General features: G+C 39.8%; 1 protein-coding gene across 4 annotated transcripts in view; it reads left to right on the top strand.

The window, feature by feature from the left end:
* The window catches only part of LOC128702093 (serine/arginine-rich splicing factor 5-like), a 240,328-nt gene that overhangs the window by 15,257 nt on the left and 204,073 nt on the right, over positions 1-20,998 (top strand). For all 4 annotated transcript variants that reach the window (XM_053796107.2, XM_053796108.2, XM_070102822.1 and 1 more), the window contains one exon: positions 2,006-2,151. In XM_053796107.2, coding sequence (XP_053652082.1) covers positions 2,006-2,151 — 146 coding nt within the window. The remainder of the gene's footprint in view (positions 1-2,005; positions 2,152-20,998) is intronic.

Raw genomic sequence — 20,998 nt, 5'->3', positions numbered from 1 at the left:
GGTTTAATATGTTGTGTGAAACGAGGTAGGAATAGATCCGTCTATGAATTAATTTTTCAAAGATTTTAGAGAGCAGTGATAAGTTAGATATTGGTCTATAGTTATTCAAGTCAGCTTGGTCACCTCCTTTATGGGTCAGAGTGACCCTCGCTATTTTGAGGATTGTTGGGAAGGTAGATGATTCAATGCATTTGTTAAAAAGCGTTGCAATAATTGGTGACAATACTTGAGAAGCTTTTTTGTATATAAAAGCAGGCAAGTTGTTTGTCTCCTGCCTTGTTTTTAAGGGTGTTTATGATGAGCATAACTTCAGTGGGGTTGGTTGGAGCTAGGAATAGCATATTTGGGTAGGTTCCTATGAGGTAGTCTGATGGACAGGTGTTTGTGCTTGGTATTTTGTTTGCTAGATTTTTTCCTATGGTGGAGAAGAAAACATTAAGTCTGTTTGCTGTTTCGGTTGGAGTGAGTAGGGGTTCATCTGATTTTGTTAGTTTGGTTGCTTTGTTTTTGGATAACTTTTTAGTTCCAAGAATTTCAGATAGAGTTTTACAGTTTTTTTTTCATATCACCTTTGATGTTATGTAATCTATTTTCATAATACAATTTTTTTGACCTTATCAGGCTGGTAAGTGCTGACGAGTAATTTCTCGACCGTTCTCTAGTTATTTGACCCATTCTATACTGTTTTTCATATTTGTGCTTTGTGTTAATGGATTTGAGGATGCTTGGTGTTAGCCAGGGATTATTCAGTCTCTTTGCTGTGATCTGTTTAGTTTTTCTGGGGCAATGTCTGTTGTAGAGACATTGGGCTTTGTTTTAGAAAATTATTTATACATTCATTCATATCTGTATATGTTTCAAGCTCATTTTGCCAATCAATGTTATTCATAGCTGCTATAAAGTTGTTAACTGCTGTCTCGTTATGTAGTCTGAAGGTTACTTTAGTATTGTAACATTTTTAGTATATTTTTATATGTTTATACAATGGTGTACTGTATATTGTAATAAACAGAATAGAGGAACTCAGTTTTAATATAGTACATTATTTATTCAGAGAGCCCTTCGTAAGTCCGAGTCATCAGTAAGTGAGTACGTCGCTAAGTGAGGAGAGACTGTAATACATGAATGGGTAGTTTCTTGTGCTCGATCAGTAGAACAAACAGCTTACCAGTGAATTAGCTAAGAATGTGGTTGAGTGGAGCAATGAGATTGACTTAAAATAGGACTCAAAGTGGGCAAAATTGCTGTTGCATAAATTGTTCCCAGACCACTAGCTTTGTGCCTGTGTAATTCCATACATTTTCCATAAAGTTTTTTACTTTTGGTGTATATCTAGAAAGGGTTTGGGGGTCAACGCCCCCGTATCTCAGTCTGAGACCAGGCCTAATGGTGGATCAGGGTCTGATCAACCAGGCTGTTACTTTTGGCCACATGCAAACTAACGTACAAACCACAGCCTGGCTGGTTAGGTACTGACTTTAAGTGCCTGTCCAGTGCCTTTTTGAAGACAGCCAGGGGGGCTATTGGTAATCCCCCTTATGTATGCTGGGGGGCAGTTGAACAATCTTGGGCCCCTGACACCTATTATGTTGTCTTTCAGTGTACTTGTGATGCCCCTGCTTTTCATTGGGGGAATATTGCATCTTCTGCTGAATCTTTTGCTTTCATAAGGAGTGATTTTTGTGTGCAAGTTTGATACTAATTCCTCTAGGATTTTCCAAGTGCATATTATCATGTATCTCTCTCTCCTGCATTCCAGGGAATACATATCAAGGGACTTCAACCATTCCCAGTAATTTAGGTGCCTTGTACTACCATTTCAGTTTTTTTTTTTTTTTTATTATTATTATTATTATTTTAAGATACTGGAGTGGATACTGGACAGTGAAAGGATTAAAGATGCAGTGTTAAACAGTTTTGTATTATGATAGCTCAGTTAAGATTGATTGTAAAGAGAGTGCCATATAGTAACCTTTCTGTACATGGTATTTGTGTTTATTCTTAGATGCCACGTTCACGGCGTCATCGTTCAAGCACTGAACGTAGCCGCAGCCGCACCAGGGATCGGGATCGAGACCGAAGACGGAGGCGGTTGGAGGATTCACAGAGTTACTCATCGAAACATCGTAGTAGATCATCGCGCACTAGAGGGTGAGTGTTGCTGATACTTTTTTCTTAAGCGTTTGGTTATTTTTAGGACTACCATCTTAACATTTTGGTTAACTTGTGGTAAAAGTTTAAGCAGAATGTTAATGGCCAAGATAAACCCAGTACAGTTTACCTTCACTTGATGACATAGGTAGGGAATGAAGGAATGGTTTGTTAGGCAAAAAAAATACTTTAAGAAAATCTCATTTTCTCGTAAAAGCCTGTCTTATAGAGTAGTTTGAGATGCGGATGGGAAAAGTAGTAATGTGCATCTGTTTATTTTTTCAGTGATGAAATTTAAAACATGTACTCACCAGAGATGGATCCATTGTTTGTTAGATGCATAGTGGTGTTATATCCCTGTTTAATGAGCTCATAACCCTCCCTCCCCAAATATATATGAAAAAATTTCAGATTTTGATTGTATGAGAGAGGAATGATGATGCGTTACAGGTACAGTGACCCTTAGGCCATCACAACAGTTCAACTCTACAGTAATGAAACCACAATGTGGTACTTCGCTCAATATTTTGATAACTTTCATAGTTTTAGGTGGTGAAACATGTCGAAGACATAAATAAAATTGTGGAACTTGCTAAAGTGCCTAATTTAGATGTTGAAGTGGAATGTGTCAAGGGAGAGCTAACTAACGAAGATTTAATAAAGCTGGAAGTGCAGCAGCACTTGGAAGGGGAAAGAATGGAAGAAGTGCAAAAGGGGTTAGCTGGTATGCTCTGGAAAGTGAATGCAGCTGTATTAAAACTAGAGGGTATGGACCTGAATGTTGAATGGTTCACAAGAATAGAATGGCAAATGGATGAACTTTTACAAAGCTATAATGAAATTTATGAAGAAAAAAAAAGAAAATGACGAAGTCATTGTCATAAAACTGGGGGTATAGCAGCTTTATGCCTCTACTAAACAATGGGCCTATCTCTGAAGAATGGGGAGTGAAGTACAGTACCATACGTAATATATTACTACTACTATTAGACATGATCAGGCCCTCTCCCAAGGTGATAAACAGTTTATATATCCTGTAAAACTGTTACCTTATTTTCCTTGGATTTAACTAATGCTGATGTTATGAATGAAAAGAAGTTGGATGTCCTTGCCCTAAGCGAAACAAAGCTGAAGGGGGTAGGGGAATTTCGGTGGGGGGAAATAAATGGGATTAAATCTGGAGTATCTGAGAGAGTTAGAGGAAAGGAAGGGGTAGCAGTAATGTTGAAGGATCAGTTATGGAAGGAGAAAAGAGAATATGAATGTGTAAATTCAAGAATTATGTGGATTAAAGAAAAGGTTGGATGCGAAAAGTGGGTCATAATAAGCGTGTATGCACCTGGAGAAGAGAGGAATGCAGAGGAGAGAGAGAGATTTTGGGAGATGTTAAGTGAATGTATAGGAGCCTTTGAACCAAGTGAGAGAGTAATTGTGGTAGGGGACCTGAATGCTAAAGTAGGAGAAACTTTTAGAGAGGGTGTGGTAGGTAAGTTTGGGGTGCCAGGTGTAAATGATAATGGGAGCCCTTTGATTGAACTTTGTATAGAAAGGGGTTTAGTTATAGGTAATACATATTTTAAGAAAAAGAGGATAAGTATACAAGATATGATGTTGGGCGAAATGACAGTAGTTTGTTGGATTATGTATTGGTAGATAAAAGACTGTTGAGTAGACTTGAGGATGTACATGTTTATAGAGGGGCCACAGATATATCAGATCACTTTCTAGTTGTAGCTACACTGAGAGTAAAAGGTAGATGGGATACAAGGAGAATAGAAGCATCAGGGAAGAGAGAGGTGAAGGTTTATAAACTAAAAGAGGAGGCAGTTAGGGTAAGATATAAACAGCTATTGGAGGATAGATGGGCTAATGAGAGCATAGGCAGTGGGGTCGTAGAGGTATGGGGTAGGTTTAAAAATGTAGTGTTAGTGTTCAGCAGAAGTTTGTGGTTACAGGAAAGTGGGTGCGGGAGGGAAGAGGAGTGATTGGTGGAATGATGTAAAGAGAGTAGTAAGGGAGAAAAAGTTAGCATATGAGAAGTTTTTACAAAGTAGAAGTGATGCAAGGAGGGAAGAGTATATGGAGAAAAAGAGAGTGGTGAAGCAATGTAAAAAGAGAGCAAATGAGAGAGTGGGTGAGATGTTATCAACAAATTTTGTTGAAAATAAGAAAAAGTTTTGGAGTGAGATTAACAAGTTAAGGAAGCCTAGAGAACAAATGGATTTGTCAGTTAAAAATAGGAGAGGAGAGTTATTAAATGGAGAGTTAGAGGTATTGGGAAGATGGAGGGAATATTTTGAGGAATTGTTAAATGTTGATGAAGATAGGGAAGCTGTGATTTCATGTATAGGGCAAGGAGGAATAACATCTTGTAGGAGTGAGGAAGAGCCAGTTGTGAGTGTGGGGGAAGTTCGTGAGGCAGTAGGTAAAATGAAAGGGGGTAAGGCAGCCGGGATTGATGGGATAAAGATAGAAATGTTAAAAGCAGGTGGGGATATAGTTTTGGAGTGGTTGGTGCAATTATTTAATAAATGTATGGAAGAAGGTAAGGTACCTAGGGATTGGCAGAGAGCATGCATAGTTCCTTTGTATAAAGGCAAAGGAGACAAAAGAGAGTGTAAAAATTATAGGGGGATAAGCCTGTTGAGTATACCTGGTAAAGTGTATGGTAGAGTTATTATTGAAAGAATTAAGAATAAGACAGAGAATAGGATAGCAGATGAACAAGGAGGCTTTAGGAAAGGTAGGGGGTGTGTGGACCAGGTGTTTACAGTGAAACATATAAGTGAACAGTATTTAGATAAGGCTAAAGAGGTCTTTGTGGCATTTATGGATTTGGAAAAGGCGTATGACAGGGTGGATAGGGGGGCAGTGTGGCAGATGTTGCAGGTGTATGGTGTAGGAGGTAGGTTACTGAAAGCAGTGAAGAGTTTTTACGAGGATAGTGAGGCTCAAGTTAGAGTATGTAGGAAAGAGGGAAATTATTTCCCAGTAAAAGTAGGCCTTAGACAAGGATGTGTGATGTCACCGTGGTTGTTTAATATATTTATAGATGGGGTTGTAAGAGAAGTAAATGTGAGGGTCTTGGCAAGAGGCGTGGAGTTAAAAGATAAAGAATCACACATAAAGTGGGAGTTGTCACAGTTGCTCTTTGCTGATGACACTGTGCTCTTGGGAGATTCTGAAGAGAAGTTGCAGAGATTGGTGGATGAATTTGGTAGGGTGTGCAAAAGAAGAAAATTAAAAGTGAATACAGGAAAGAGTAAGGTTATGAGGATAACAAAATGATTAGGTGATGAAAGATTGGATATGAGAGTGGAGGGAGAGAGTATGGAGGAGGTGAATGTATTCAGATATTTGGGAGTGGACGTGTCAGCGGATGGGTCTATGAAAGATGAGGTGAATCATAGAATTGATGAGGGGAAAAGGGTGAGTGGTGCACTTAGGAGTCTGTGGAGACAAAGAACTTTTTCCTTGGAGGCAAAGAGGGGAATGTATGAGAGTATAGTTTTACCAACGCTCTTATATGGGTTTGAAGCATGGGTGATGAATGTTGCAGCGAGGAGAAGGCTGGAGGCAGTGGAGATGTCATGTCTGAGGGCAATGTGTGGTGTGAATATAATGCAGAGAATTCGTAGTTTGGAAGTTAGGAGGAGGTGCGGGATTACCAAAACTGTTGTCCAGAAGGCTGAGTAAGGGTTGTTGAGGTGGTTCGGACATGTAGAGAGAATGGAGTGAAACAGAGTGACTTCAAGAGTGTATCAGTCTGTAGTGGAAGGAAGGCGGGGTAGGGGTCGGCCTAGGAAAGGTTGGAGGGAGGGGGTAAAGGAGGTTTTGTGTGCGAGGGGCTTGGACTTCCAGCAGGCATGCGTGAGCGTGTTTGATAGGAGTGAATGGAGACAAATGGTTTTTAATACTTGACGTGCTGTTGGAGTGTGAGCAAAGTAACATTTATGAAGGGGTTCAGGGAAACCGGCAGGCCGGACTTGAGTCCTGGAGATGGGAAGTACAGTGTCTGCACTCTGAAGGAGGGGTGTTAATGTTGCAGTTTAAAAACTGTAGTGTAAAGCACCCTTCTGGCAAGACAGTGATGGAGTGAATGATGGTGAAAGTTTTTCTTTTTCGGGCCACCCTGCCTTGGTGGGAATCGGCCAGTGTGATGATAAAAAAAAAATAATTAACTAATGCTGCATAGAGTATGAAAACTATGTTGCCTGTGTTGACTGCTGATGCATGAAATTGGTTTGGTCCCATTTCTTGAGATCTATAAAGTAAGGTTCCTGAAAGTGGCACATTGTTCAAGTTTGTTAAGCGAATTAAAGAAAATATGAAAAACTAGGATTATGTTCTTGGTGCCTTTACAAATGTCAAGCAGATATTTTTAGTTTTTGTAATTAGTTGTTTGTAGTGAGGTGTACATAATAAAAATACAGTTCATGTAGATAAAAGAGGTAACAAATTTTTTTTTTTTTACTTTAAATTCTGGTTGTTGTTTGTGTGTATTGATGATCTTGGAAGGTGTCCAGAGGAATGGCACAGCCTTACTTGGCCAAGGTGGATAGGATAGTTGTGGATCTTGGACTTGTGTCTTTGCAGAGTTATTAGATGATGGTTGTACTGGAATACTAAGGTTTTTTTTGTATCGTGTGTATTTTACCTTGCAGTACTTTATACAGTTGATGAAAAGGCTTCAGAACAATGTTTCTAGATGTGTTGGGGTCCTCTTCAGTGAAACAGTTAGCAATTTAAGCAACAGTGGAACTGCTCATGTAACTTGTAGTGTTAAATTTTTATCTCCAGGTTTTTCTTCCTCATCCTTTTCTGTTTTCAGCCATTTTTCCATCTGGAAGGTGAGCTCCAACATTTCATGTGCAATTTTTATACCCTCATCATCATTTCTAAGAGTTCATTCATGTCTTTGGCTCCATATCTTCATAGTCCTTACATGGCAATCTCCTTGACAAATAAAAAAATTTCCTGGACTTGACTTTTTTTTGTTGAGGTGAAAACTCGAGAACTTTCTCACCACTCTTGGTCAGTTTTTCCCAGCCTGCATTTGTTGATTGGGGCACTTCATTCCATGCATTTTTTAAGTTACAGGGTGCTATCAGAAAGTTCCTAGACTGCTCCTGCAAAAAATTATGTAAGCTTATTTAATCACCTAGTTGAAGTTGTCTCCTTGAAGTAACTTGCTTTAGGAGGCTATTCACTGATCCCAGCGCCTCTGCTTCTTCTCGAAACATTTCTGGAACTTCTTTCAGTCAGAATGTTCTGATCTGGCCCATAAAAAATCTGACAGCACTTATCATACTCAACTGACATTTGCCCTTCTTTGAATCTAGAAAACCATTCAACACACTGTCTGACTCATTGCCTTGTTGCCAAATGCTTGCTGAAGCATTTTAAGAGTTTTACTGAACTTGAAACAATTTCACACTTTCTTTTAAAGATTCCATTCTGTTACACAAAAAATTACTACAACTCACTGGCATGACAAAATATGCTCCTGTAACCTCAACAGAATGATCAACTGCACTGAAGCACTCCATGCTACTTCACAAAAGAATGTACCATGCAATGTAATCTATGCTGCTGCTATATTTCACCCAGAAAGCACGTGAAAGTTAGAGTATGGATACTTTTTAATAGCATCTCTTATTACATCTGCAGTGTTAAATATAGTATATCAGAACTCTGGCACTCCAAGTTCTGGGTCGGTGTCTTTTGCTGCAAGGAGTTCCTTCACCTTAAATGCCCTACTAACTCCTTGATCCAGTGGTAATATCAAAGATGCTTCATTTGGTAGTAAACACACAACCTTCAGAGGTGGGTTAACATCCTGCAAATGTTCAGGATGATTGAGAATCTTCGACCCTGGGAGCAAGTTTGCGAGCAAGGGTTGCAACACTGAAAGGATTAATATCATGTAGCTGATTGTGCAGTTTGAACCTGTGGAACCAGCCAGGCCAAAATATACACTATTCTGGCTTTCCTTGGTCATCACACACTTTTATAAGAGGCTAGGGGGCTCTCCTTAATCATAAGGAAATTAAGTGGTGAGCCATTTTTTATTTTCTGCACAACCTACTCTTATTAATTTTACTGCTAGGAGGCTCTCCTTAATCATAAGGAAATTAAGTGGTGAGCCATTTTTTATTTTCTGCACAACCTACTCTTATTAATTTTACTGTCTTATTTAGCTATTGTGATGTTTGTGACATAAAGGTCACAACCTGAGTTAGGTAATCACACAAGCTCTTATCTTCTCGTTCTTTGTAATGGTACAAATTGTTACTTTCTTGGAACCTAAAGGCTCATACCATGTCCATCACACGTGGACCCTTTTTAAGCTTATGTATTTAAAAAAAAAAAACATTCTTACTTATCTTGACACCATAATCACTCATATTCCTCTTTGGTGCTATGGTTACTGCACGGATACAAATAGACTGAAGAAAAGATAAAAATCAGTTGTGTAACACATGGCTGAGTTTGGTATGGCATGCATGTATATAGAGCTGGCAGCATGGAGAGTTGTTTACATAGTGAGCCAAGGCTTCCTTCATAAAAACAATGACTGTTCCTGTTGGCTTCCTTCCAGATAGAGGGGCACTACTCAAAATTAGGTGGCAAAATTTTATTAGTGTTGCTCAATCATGTTACTCATTGGTCTGCTATACTGCAGCTTGTATATGTATTTTGTAAAGTTTCTTTTAAATTATATTGCTCAGGTCTGATCTCCATACTACAGAATGGATACAGAGGCATTGGAGAATTCAGAGAGAAGGATGGTGAAGTGATCATACTTATCTGAACCCTTTCCTTCAGAGATAGGCTGAAGATGCAGAATTAGACCTTTCTGAAAGACACAGAATTACCAGGAGGGGGGGGGGAGATATGATTGGGGTGTACAGCTTGGAAACTGGAATAAATAAAGGAGATGTAAATCACATACTGAAAGTATCTAAGAAAAGACTTGCAGCAGTGCACTAAAGTTGGACGAATTTAGATTTAGAAAGGATAGAGGGAGGTACAGGTTTAGCCATAGGATTCCAGATAAGTGGAACAAACTCTGAGGCAGCATCTTAAGAGACGAGAATTTTTGGTCACTTTAACCCTTTCAGGATCGCCAGGCCCTCTCCGAGACTTGTTCTCAGGGTCGCCCAAATTTCAGAAAAAAAAAAAATTCTCATGAAAAGATAGAGAATCTTTTCCCGATCATAATGACACCAAAAGTATGAAATTTGATGGAAAACTTAGGGAATTATGCTCTCATAAAGTTAGCGGTCTCGACAATGTTTACGCATTGGCGATTTTGCCCACTTTGAGCTCTATTTTCTGCCAATTCCAGTGTACTAGTCGACAGAAATCATAACTATTTCGCAAGAACTCCATTTTTTCTATCGAATGAGTACAAGAAACCACCCATTTACCGATTTCAACTATCCAATAAAGTGGTCAGAATTTAGCAATTTTGCCAATTTCACACAAACTTCAAAAGATGCCAATTTCTGAATAGGGTCCAGAATAAGCAAGAAAGACATTCCTGGCACTAAAATAACAAGTTCTCTGTTCGTTAGCCACATCCCCAGGCCCCTCTTATATTTCTTTGGCTTTCCACTTTGAATTTTTATTCTTACAAAAAATAGAAGATTTACTGTTATGCAGACAACTGCATTAGTGTAGAAATGGTATAAATAATATCAGCGCACTTGTGAAAGAACATTAGACTCACCAGTTGACGTGTATTGGACGCTTGGCATGATTTGTTCACTTTTGAACTTTGGTAAAAATCGAACATTTCTGTTACTTTGAGCTCAATGTAAAACCAGTCAAAATCATCTCAATTTCTGTAATATATCTTCCATTCTATAAAATGAGACCAGGAAAACTAGAGTACAACCATAAATACCATACGAAAATGCAGTGCAAAGTCGCTGTTTTAATCCAAAAACACTGTCAAAGTTTTTTTTTTTCCTCATTACGCACTGTGTGCTGCAGGATTTTTTTTATACTGCGCAGACTGACCACATAGACCCATTCTTTCATATGTTGGCCTACCAGCTTTCTCTCACTAGATTTGAGGGCGCTAGAATTTAGGCGTACTACTACGTCGAAAACCCTGGGGCGTAAGACGTACTAGTACGGCCGAAACCCTGAAAGGGTTAAATATAGGCTCATCATACGAGTGGGTGAGAGTTGGACTTGCCTAGTATGGGGCAATAAACCTGCTGAAGTGTTCCTTCATTCTTGTGTTCTTAAATGGTATGTTAGGTGGGCATAGATAATAGAAAAACTATTTGAATCTTCAGTGTTGTCATATACTTGATTGCAGGACATAGTTCATGTTTCTTTTTCAGAATTTTGCTCTGTTTCTTTTTTTCATCTTTGGTTTATGACCCTCCTTCAAATACTGCCTCAATTTTTAGTGTGTAAAAGTATTTAGAATTTTATGCTATTTTCTGAATGGTTTTTGGTTCCTTTTGTATTTCTTCCATCTGGTGTGACCATTTTAGTTTCTGCTCTATATCTTGATTGCCTGTGTATATCTTTCCTTTTGCTGTGGCATCTGCTTGGGTTTAAAAAATTCAATAAAAATTCAATGCTATAATTAGATCCATTTATAATTAATAGAATTTGGGAAGAATTTAATAATACACTGGACAAATAATTTTTAAATTTTCTTGGGTAGAATAGTTTGTGGGGTGAGTTGTGCAAAGGACCTATCCAAGTTGGGTCGGCGCGCGTCAGGTGTTTAACCGTTGTGGGATCTGATAGTGAGGTGCTGGCCAGACCCCTTATATAGCTTCCTTGGATGCTTTACTTTCATAGTTCCTTGATAATGTGAGTAGTCACGAAAGTGCTTGGAATTTCTCTATTCTTTCAGAGTGGTTGTTTTGCATACATATATATATATATATATATATATATATATATATATATATATATATATATATATATATATATACTATATATATACTATATATATATACTATATATATATACTATATACATATACTATATACTATATATATATACTATATATATATACTATATACTATATATATACTATATATATATATATATATATATATATATATATATATATATATATATATACTATATGTAATATAAAATAATATATATATATATATATATATATATATATATATATATATATATATATATATATATATATATATATATATATATATATATATATATATATATATATATATATATATACATGTATATATTTATTCTTCACACCGGCCGTATCCCACCGAGGCGGGGTGGCCCAAAAGGAAAAACGAAAGTTTCTCCTTTTACATTTAGTAATATATACAGGAGAAGGGGTTACTAGCCCCTTTCTCCCGGCATTTTAGTCGCCTCTTACAACACGCATGGCTTATGGAGGAAGAATTCTGTTCCACTTCCCCATGGAGGTAAGAGGAAATAAACTAGAACAAGAACTAGAAAGAAAATAGAAGAAAACCCAAAGGGGTGTGTATATATGTGCTTGTACATGTATGTGTAGTGTGACCTAAGTGTAAGTAGCAAGACATACCTGAAATCTTGCATGTGTATGAGACAGAAAAAAAAAAGACATCAGCAATCCTACCATCATGTAAAACAATTACAGGCTTCCGTTTTACACTCACTTGGCAGGACGGTAGTACCTCCCTGGGCAGTTGCTGTCTACCAACCTACTACCTAGAATATATATATACCTACCATCCAACTTACGACCGAGTTTGGTTCCAAGAAACCGGTTGTAAGTCGAAATGGTTGTAAGTTGAACTTTACTACTGAATATAAACACATTTTTGTAATGACTTTAATTTATTGTTTTATTTTGGTATTTCATGTTTTACTTTACTTTTTATGTTGTTAGTACTGTATTTCATACTGGAAGGTTTAGGATAAACACTGTGTACAACACAAATAGTTGTTTATTTCCCAGAAATTTGGCATAAAAAACACAGTCGTAAGTCAAGTGGTCGTAAGTCGAGCAGGTCGCAAGTCGGATGGTAAGTAAGTAAGTAAGTAAGTAAGTAAGTTTATTCAGGTATACACAAATACAGTTACATAGAATTATCATACATAGCAGCATATGTGTAGAGAACCTAGGATAACCCAAAAAAGTCAGACAGAGTGACTTATTTCCATTGGGGTCCTTTTACCTTATTATTATAGTATAAAGGTTATAATATTTTCTTATTATTCTACAATAAAGATAACATCTTATCATACTAAAAAGACTATCTGCTACACCAAGGTCATTAAGACTATCTACAATACGAGGGTCATTACTAGGAATAAGGTAAAATTTACACGTATGTTAGCTAAAAAATAGAAAATCATTCCCCTCCCTTTCTGTAGCTACATTCATCAGACACCTTTTGGCACTCTTCTTGAACTGGTTCATACTATGACTGGCTTTGACATGTGCGGGTAGTCTGTTCCATTCCTTTATTGCTGTACAATAAAAGGTGTTTGAAGCCTGGCCACTGACTGTGGGTACTACAAAGTTGTGCTCTCTCCCCCTAGTACTATGATTGCTTTGGTTCCCAACCTTGACAAAATTGACAGCAAGATATTCTGGACATTGTTTGTGAGCAATTTTATAAACATGATTTAGCTTCAGTTGTTTTACTCTGTCTTCAACATTCAGCATATCCAACTGCTGTAATTCTTCCTGGCCTACATGTTCTCTTGGTCCCAGCCCCAGGATGAATCTTACGATTTTGTTCTGGGTGATTTGCAGTCTATCTTTCAGTTTTATTGTCAAGGCAGAGTACCAAGAAGAGCAAGCGTAATCCATATGGCATTGTATAAGGGCTAGACATAGGGTCCTGCGAGCCTCAGTAGGTAGACACTGTGCTTGTCTATACAGGAACTTCAGTTTGGCATTTGCTTTCTTTACTACACTGTTCCCTATCAATTCTCCTGACATGCATGGGTCAAAGGGGATTCCCAAATATTTTACTGATGAAACCAAAGTGATGGGCTCCCCATTACATTGAACATTAAAATTATTTACCCTTCTCAGTTTATGTTTCGTGCCAAAGAGAATGGCTTCAGTTTTCCCTAGGTGTAATGATAGTTTGTTGTCTTCTAACCATTTGCTGCAGGACTCCAGTTCCAGTGTTAAAACATTAGCAATATCTTGTGGGTCTTTACCTGACACTAACAGAGCACTGTCATCTGCATACAGTAGGAGTTTGCACTTGACACTGATAGGCATATCATTGACATAACATAAGAATAATAAGGGACCCAGAATACTACCTTGGGGAACTCCACATGTTATCGGCAGGGGTTCTGATTCTGTTTTGTTGATTTTGACTATTTGTCTCCTGTTGCTAAGGTAGGACTTAAACCAGTCTACAGAACCTATACCAATAGCTTGAAGTTTATTACATAATATATTGTGGTTGACAGTATCGAAGGCCTTTTGCAGGTCTAAGGTTACCATGCCTATGAGGTTCCCCTTTGACATTTCAGTTCTCAGGTAATCCATCAGATTAATAAGGGAGGTGTCGGTTGAGTAGGATCTTCTAAAGCCCGATTGATAGCTATGGAGAATGTTGTTGTCATTAAGGTACTTAACTACTTGAGAATACACCGCCCTCTCTAGAATTTTAGATATTATACTGAGTATACTAACAGGCCTATAGTTGCTTACATCAGACCTACTATTTTTCTTGAAGATAGGAGTGACTCTGGCCTCCTTGAACCCCTCCGGTACTGTATTAGTGGTGATTGATAGATTTATTATGTGAGCAATAGGGATTGACAGTTCAGAAGCACCATCTTTTAGGAACTTAGACGGGATGTTATCAGGGCCTGTGCTCTTAGTTGGGTTTAACCTGCTTAGTTCTTTTTGAATAAAGTCAGGAGATACACTTACTAGTTGACAACTGTTTGGGGTTACCCCTTTATTGGTATAGTATGTTTGAAACTTATCAGAGTCTGTGTTAAAGGTATTTGATGCAGCTGGTAGTTTACTTACTAGTGTTGATGCAACAGATGTGTAGTAGGAATTAAAGCAATTTGCCACCTTAGATGTTTCGTGGCATACCTCATTATCGATAGTGAGTACTATGTTAGACCTATCTACTGGTAGGTGTGTATATATATGTATGTATAATATATATATATTTTTTTTCAACAAGTCGGCCGTCTCCCACCGAGGCAGGGTGATCCAAAAAAGAAAGAAAATCCCCTAAAAGAAAATACTTTCATCATCATTCAACACTTTCACCACACTCACACATTATCACTGTTTTTGCAGAGGTGCTCAGAATACAACAGTTTAGAAGCATATACGTATAAAGATACACAACATATCCCTCCAAACTGCCAATATCCCAAACCCCTCCTTTAAAGTGCAGGCATTGTACTTCCCATTTCCAGGACTCAAGTCCGACTATATGAAAATAACCGGTTTCCCTGAATCCCTTCACTAAATATTACCCTGCTCACTCTCCAACAGATCGTCAGGTCCCAAGTATCATTCATCTCCATTCACTCCTATCTAACACGCTCACACACGCTTGCTGGAAGTCCAAGCCCCTCGCCCACAAAAGCTCCTTTACCCCCTCTCTCCAACCCTTTTGAGGACGACCCCTACCCCTCCTTCCTTCCCCTATAGATTTATATGCTTTCCATGTCATTCTACTTTGATCCATTCTCTCTAAATGACCAAACCACCTCAACAACCCCTTTTCTGCCCTCTGACTAATGCTTTTATTAACTCCACACCTTCTCCTAATTTCCACACTCCGAATTTTCTGCATAATATTTACACCACACATTGCCCTTAGACAGGACATCTCCTCTGCCTCCATCCGTCTCCTCGCTGCTGCATTTACCACCCAAGCTTCACATCCATATAAGAGTGTTGGTATCACTATACTTTCATACATTACCTTCTTTGCCTCCATAGATAGCGTTTTTTGACTCCACATATACCTCAACGACCACTCACCTTTTTTCCCTCATCAATTCTGTGATTAACCTCATCCTTCATAAATCCATCCGCCGACACGTCAACTCCCAAGTATCTGAAAACATTCACTTCGTCCATACTCCTCCTCCCCAATTTGATATCCAATTTTTCTTTATCTAAATCATTTGATACCCTCATCACCTTACTCTTTTCTATGTTCACTTTCAACTTTCTACCTTTACACACATTCCCAAACTCATCCACTAACCTTTGCAATTTTTCTTTAGAATCTCCCATAAGCACAGTATCATCGGCAAAAAGTAACTGTGTCAATTCCCATTTTGAATTTGATTCCCCATAATTTAATCCCACCCCTCTCCCGAACACCCTAGCATTTACTTCTTTCACAACCCCATCTATAAATATATTAAACAACCATGGTGACATTACACATCCCTGTCTAAGACCTACTTTTACTGGGAAGTATTCTCCCTCTCTTCTACATACCCTAACCTGAGCCTCACTATCCTCAAAGAAACTCTTAACAGCATTTAGTAACTTACCACCTATTCCATATACTTGCAACATCTGCCACATTGCTCCTCTATCCACTCTATCATATGCCTTTTCTAAATCCATAAATGCAATAAAAACTTCCCTACCTTTATCTAAATACTGTTCACATATATGCTTCAATGTAGACACTTGATCTACACATCCCCTACCCACTCTGAAGCCTCCCTGCTCATCCGCAATCCTACATTCTGTCTTGCCTCTAATTCTTTCAGTTATAACCCTACCGTATACTTTTCCTGGTATACTCAATAAACTTATTCCTCTATAATTTTTACAATCTCTTTTGTCCCCTTTCTTTTTATATAAAGGGATTATACATGCTCTCTGCCAATCCCTAGGTACCTTCCCCTCTTTCATACATTTATTAAACAAAAGTACCAACCACTCCAACACTATATCCCCCCCTGCTTTTAACATTTCTGTCATGATCCCATCAGTTCCAGCTGCTTTACCCCCTTTCATTCTACATAATGCCTCACGTACCTCCACCACACTTACATTCTGCTCTTCTTCACTCCTAAAAGATGGTATACCTCCCTGGCCAGTGCATGAAATTACTGCCTCCCTTTCTTCCTCAACATTTAAAAGTTCCTCAAAATATTCTCGCCATCTACCTAATACCTCCCTCTCCCCATCTACTAACTCCCCTACTCTGTTTTTAACTGACAAATCCATACTTTCCCTAGGCTTTCTTAACTTGTTTAACTCATTCCAAAATTTTTTCTTATTTTCATTAAAATGTATATATATATATAAACACACACACACACACACATATGCACACACACACACACACACACACACACACACACACACACACACACACACACACACACACACACACACACACACACACACACACACACACACACGGGCAAAAGGGACTACTTAGTAGGAACAATCCAGTCTGAGGGACATAAGGTGATAATTGCAGTAATGTACAACCCACCACAGAACTGCAGGAGGCCAAGAGAAGAATACGATGAGAGCAACAGAGCAATGATCGACACACTAGCCGAGGTGGCCAGGAGAGCACACATGGGGGGAGCAAAGTTACTAGTTATGGGTGATTTCAGTCACAAGGAGATTGACTGGGAAAACCTGGAGCCCCATGGGGGTCCCGAAACATAGAGCCAAGATGATGGATGTGGTACTGGAAAACCTCATGCATCAACATGTTAGAGACACTACCAGAGAGAGAGGAGAGGATGAACCAGCAAGGCTGGACCTTGTATTCACCTTGAGTAGTTCTGACATCGAGGATATGTATGAAAGGCCCCTGGTAGCTAGTGATCATGTGGTTCTGTGCTTCGACTACATAGTTGAGCTCCAAGTGGAGAGAGTAGCAGGAATAGGCTGGGAAAGACCAAACTACAAAAGGGGGAACTACTCAGGCATGAGGAACTTCCTTCAAGACATTCAGTGGGAGAGGGAACTGACAGGAAAACCAGTACAAGAAATGATGGACTATGTGGCAACAAAATGCAAGGAGGCAGAGGAGAGGTTTGTTCCCAAGGGAAACAGAAATAATGGGAAGAACAGAACGAGTCCTTGGTTCACCCAAAGGTGTAGGGAGGCAAAAACTAGGTGTACTAGAGAATGGAAAAGGTACAGAAGACAGAGAACTCAGGAAAATAAAGAAATCAGCCGAAGAGCCAGAAATGAATATGCACAGATAAGAAGGGAGGCTCAGAGACAATATGAAAATGACATAGCATCAAAAGTGAAGACTGACCCGAAGCTTTTGTACAGCCACATCAGGAGGAAAACAACAGTCAAGGACCAGGTAATCAGACTGAGGAAGGGTGATGGGGAATTCACAAGAAACGACCAAGAGATATGTCAGGAGCTCAACACAAGATTTAAAGAGGTATTTACAGTGGAAACCAGTAGGACTCCAGGAAATGAGAAGAGGGGGGCACACCAGCAAGTGCTGATGAGGTACATATAACCAAGGAGGAGGTGAAGAAGCTGCTATGCGAACTTGACACCTCGAAGGCGGTGGGACCAGACAACATCTCTCCATGGGTCCTTAAAGAGGGAGCAGAGATGTTGTGTGAGCCATTAACAAAGATCTTCAACACATCATTTGAAACAGGGCAACTCCCTGAGGTATGGAAAATGGCAAATGTAGTCTCAATTTTTAAAAAGGGAGACAGACATGAGGCACTAAACTACAGACCTGTATCACTAACGTGTATAGTATGCAAGGTCATGGAGAAGATCATCAGGAGGAGAGTGGTGGGGCACCTGGAAAGAAACAAGTGTATAATTGACAACCAGCACGGTTTCAGGGAAGGAAAATCCTGTGTCACAAACCTACTAGAGTTTTATGACAAGGTGACAGAAGTAAGACAAGAGAGAGAGGGGTGGATCGACTGCATATTTTTGGACTGCAAGAAGGCCTTCGACACAGTTCCTCACAAGAGGTTACTGCAAAAGCTAGAGGATCAGGCACACACAACAGGAAAGGCACTGCAGTGGATCAGAGAATATCTGACAGGGAGGCAACAACGAGTCATGGTATGCGACGAGGTGTCAGAGTGGGCACCTTTGACAAGCGGGGTTCCACAGGGGTCAATCCTAGGACCTGTGCTGATCTTGGTATATGTGAACGACATAACGGAAGGGATAGACTCAGAAGTGTCCTTGTTTGCAGATGATGCGAAGTTAATGAGAAAAATCAAATCGGATGAGGATCAGGCAGGACTACAAAGAGACCTGGACAGGGTACAAGCCTGGTCCAGCGACTGGCTCCTTGAATTTAACCCTGCCAAATGCAAAGTCATGAAGATTGGGGAAGGGCAAAGAAGACCGCAGACACAATATAGTTTAGATGGCCAAAGACTGCAAACCTCACTCAAGGAAAAAGATCTGGGGGTGAGTATAACACCGAGCATATCTCCTGAGGTGCACATCAATCAGATAACTGCTGCAGCATACGGGCGCCTGGCAAACCTATGGATAGCGTTCCGATACCTCAGTAAGGATTCGTTTAAGACTCTGTATACCATTTACGTCAGGCCCATACTGGAGTATGCAGCACCAGTTTGGAATCCACACCTAGTCAAGCACATCAAGAAATTAGAGAAAGTGCAAAGGTTTGCAACAAGACTAGTCCCAGAGCTATGGGGATTGTCCTACGAAGAAAGGTTGAGGGAAATCGGCCTGACGACACTGGAGGACAGGAGGGTCAGGGGAGGCATGATAACGACATATAAAATACTGCGCGGAATAGACAAGGTGGACAAAGACGGGATGTTCCAGAGAAGGGACACAGACACAAGAGTTCACAATTGGAAGTTGAAGACTCAGATGAATCAAAGGGATGTTAGGAAGTATTTCTTCAGTCATAGAGTAGTCAGGCCGTGGAATAGCCTAGCAAGTGAAGTAGTGGAGGCAGGAACCATACATAGTTTTAAGAAGAGGTATGACAAAGCTCAGGAAGCAGAGAGAGAGAGGATCCAGTAGCGATCAGTGAAGAGGCGGGGCCAGGAGCTGAGTCTCGGCCCCTGCAACCACAATTAGGTGAGTACACACACACACACACACACACACACACACACACACACACACACACACACACACACACACACACACACACACACACACACACACACACACACACACACACACACATACACACACACACGTACACAGTGGAACCTCGCCTAATGAACGCATTGCATAACGTTAAATCTGCCTAGCGATACATTTTTAACACAAAAATTTTGCCTCGGCTAGTGCTAAAAAACTCGCTCAATGCGGTTCGTTCGAGACGCGTCCACGTGCGGCCTGAGTCCACCTCACTTGTTCCTTGGGTGCCAGTGTTTACAAGCCAGCCACCGCGGTCGCTTCCAAGCATACAATTGGAACATTTCATATAATCACAGCCTTTTTAGTGATTGCACCTGCAAAATAAGTCACCATGGGCCCCAAGAAAGCTTCTAGTGCCAACCCTTCAGCAAAAAGAGTGAGAATTACTATGGATATGAAGAAAGAGATTGCTAAGTATGAAAGTGGAGTGCGTGTCTCCGAGCTGGCCAGGTTGTACACAAAACCCCAATCCACCATCGCTACTATTGTGGCCAAGAAAACGGCAGTCAAGGAAGCTGTTCTTGCCAACGGTGCAACTTTGTTTTCGAAACAGAGATCGCAAGTGATAGAAGATGTTGAGAGATTATTATTGGTGTGGATAAATGAAAAACAGATAGCAGGAGATAGCATCTCTCAAGTGATCATATGTGAAAAGGCTAGGAAGTTGCATGACGATTTAATTAGAAAAATGCCTGCAACTAGTGATGTGAGTGAATTTAAGGCCAGCAAAGGTTGGTTTGAGAGATTTAAGAATCGTAGTGGCATACATAGTGTGATAAGGCATGGTGAGGCTGCCAGTTCAGACCACAAAGCGGCTGAAAAATATGTGCAGGAATTCAAGGAGTACATAGACAGTGAAGGACTGAAACCTGAACAAGTGTTTAATTGTTACAAAACAGGCCTGTTTTGGAAGAAAATGCGAAACAGGACGTACATTACTCAGGAGGAAAAGGCACTCCCAGGACATAAGCCTATGAAAGACAGGCTTACTCTGTTGATGTGTGCCAATGCTAGTGGTGATTGCAAAGTGAAGCCTTTATTGGTGTATCACTCTGAAACTCCCAGAGTGTTCAGGAAAAACAATGTCCTCAAGGCTAATTTGTGTGTGCTGTGGAGGGCAAACAGTAAGGCATGGGTCACTAGGGACTTTTTCTATGACTGGTTACACTATGTATTTGCCCCCACTGTGCAAAATTACCTAATTGAAAAGAAATTAGACCTTAAGTGCCTCCTGGTATTAGACAATGCTCCTGGTCATCCTTCAGATGTTGCAGAGCGACTTTCTGCGGAAATGAGCTTCATTAAGGTCAAGTTTTTGCCTTCTAATACCACTCCTCTCCTGCAGCCCATGGACCAGCAGGTCATTTCCAACTTCAAGAAACTGTACACAAAAGCTATGTTTGAAAGGTGCTTTGTAGTGACCTCAGAAACTCAATTGACTCTAAGAGAGTTTTGGAGAGATCACTTTAGCATCCTCAGTTGTGTAAACATTATAGGTAAGGCTTGGGAGGAAGTGACTAAGAGGACCTTGAACTCTGCTTGGAAGAAACTGTGACCAGAATGTGTAGACAAAAGGGATTTTGAAGGGTTTGAGGCTAACCCTGGGAATCCTATGCCAGTTGAGGAATCCATTGTGGCATTGGGGAAGTCCTTGGGGTTGGAGGTTAGTGGGGAGGATGTGGAAGAGTTGGTGGAGGAGGACAATGAAGAACTAACCAC

Source organism: Cherax quadricarinatus, chromosome 83 (assembly GCF_038502225.1).
Source record: "Cherax quadricarinatus isolate ZL_2023a chromosome 83, ASM3850222v1, whole genome shotgun sequence".
NCBI classification, from domain to species: Eukaryota; Metazoa; Arthropoda; class Malacostraca; order Decapoda; family Parastacidae; genus Cherax; species Cherax quadricarinatus.
This window is presented reverse-complemented; position numbering and strand designations above follow the sequence as displayed.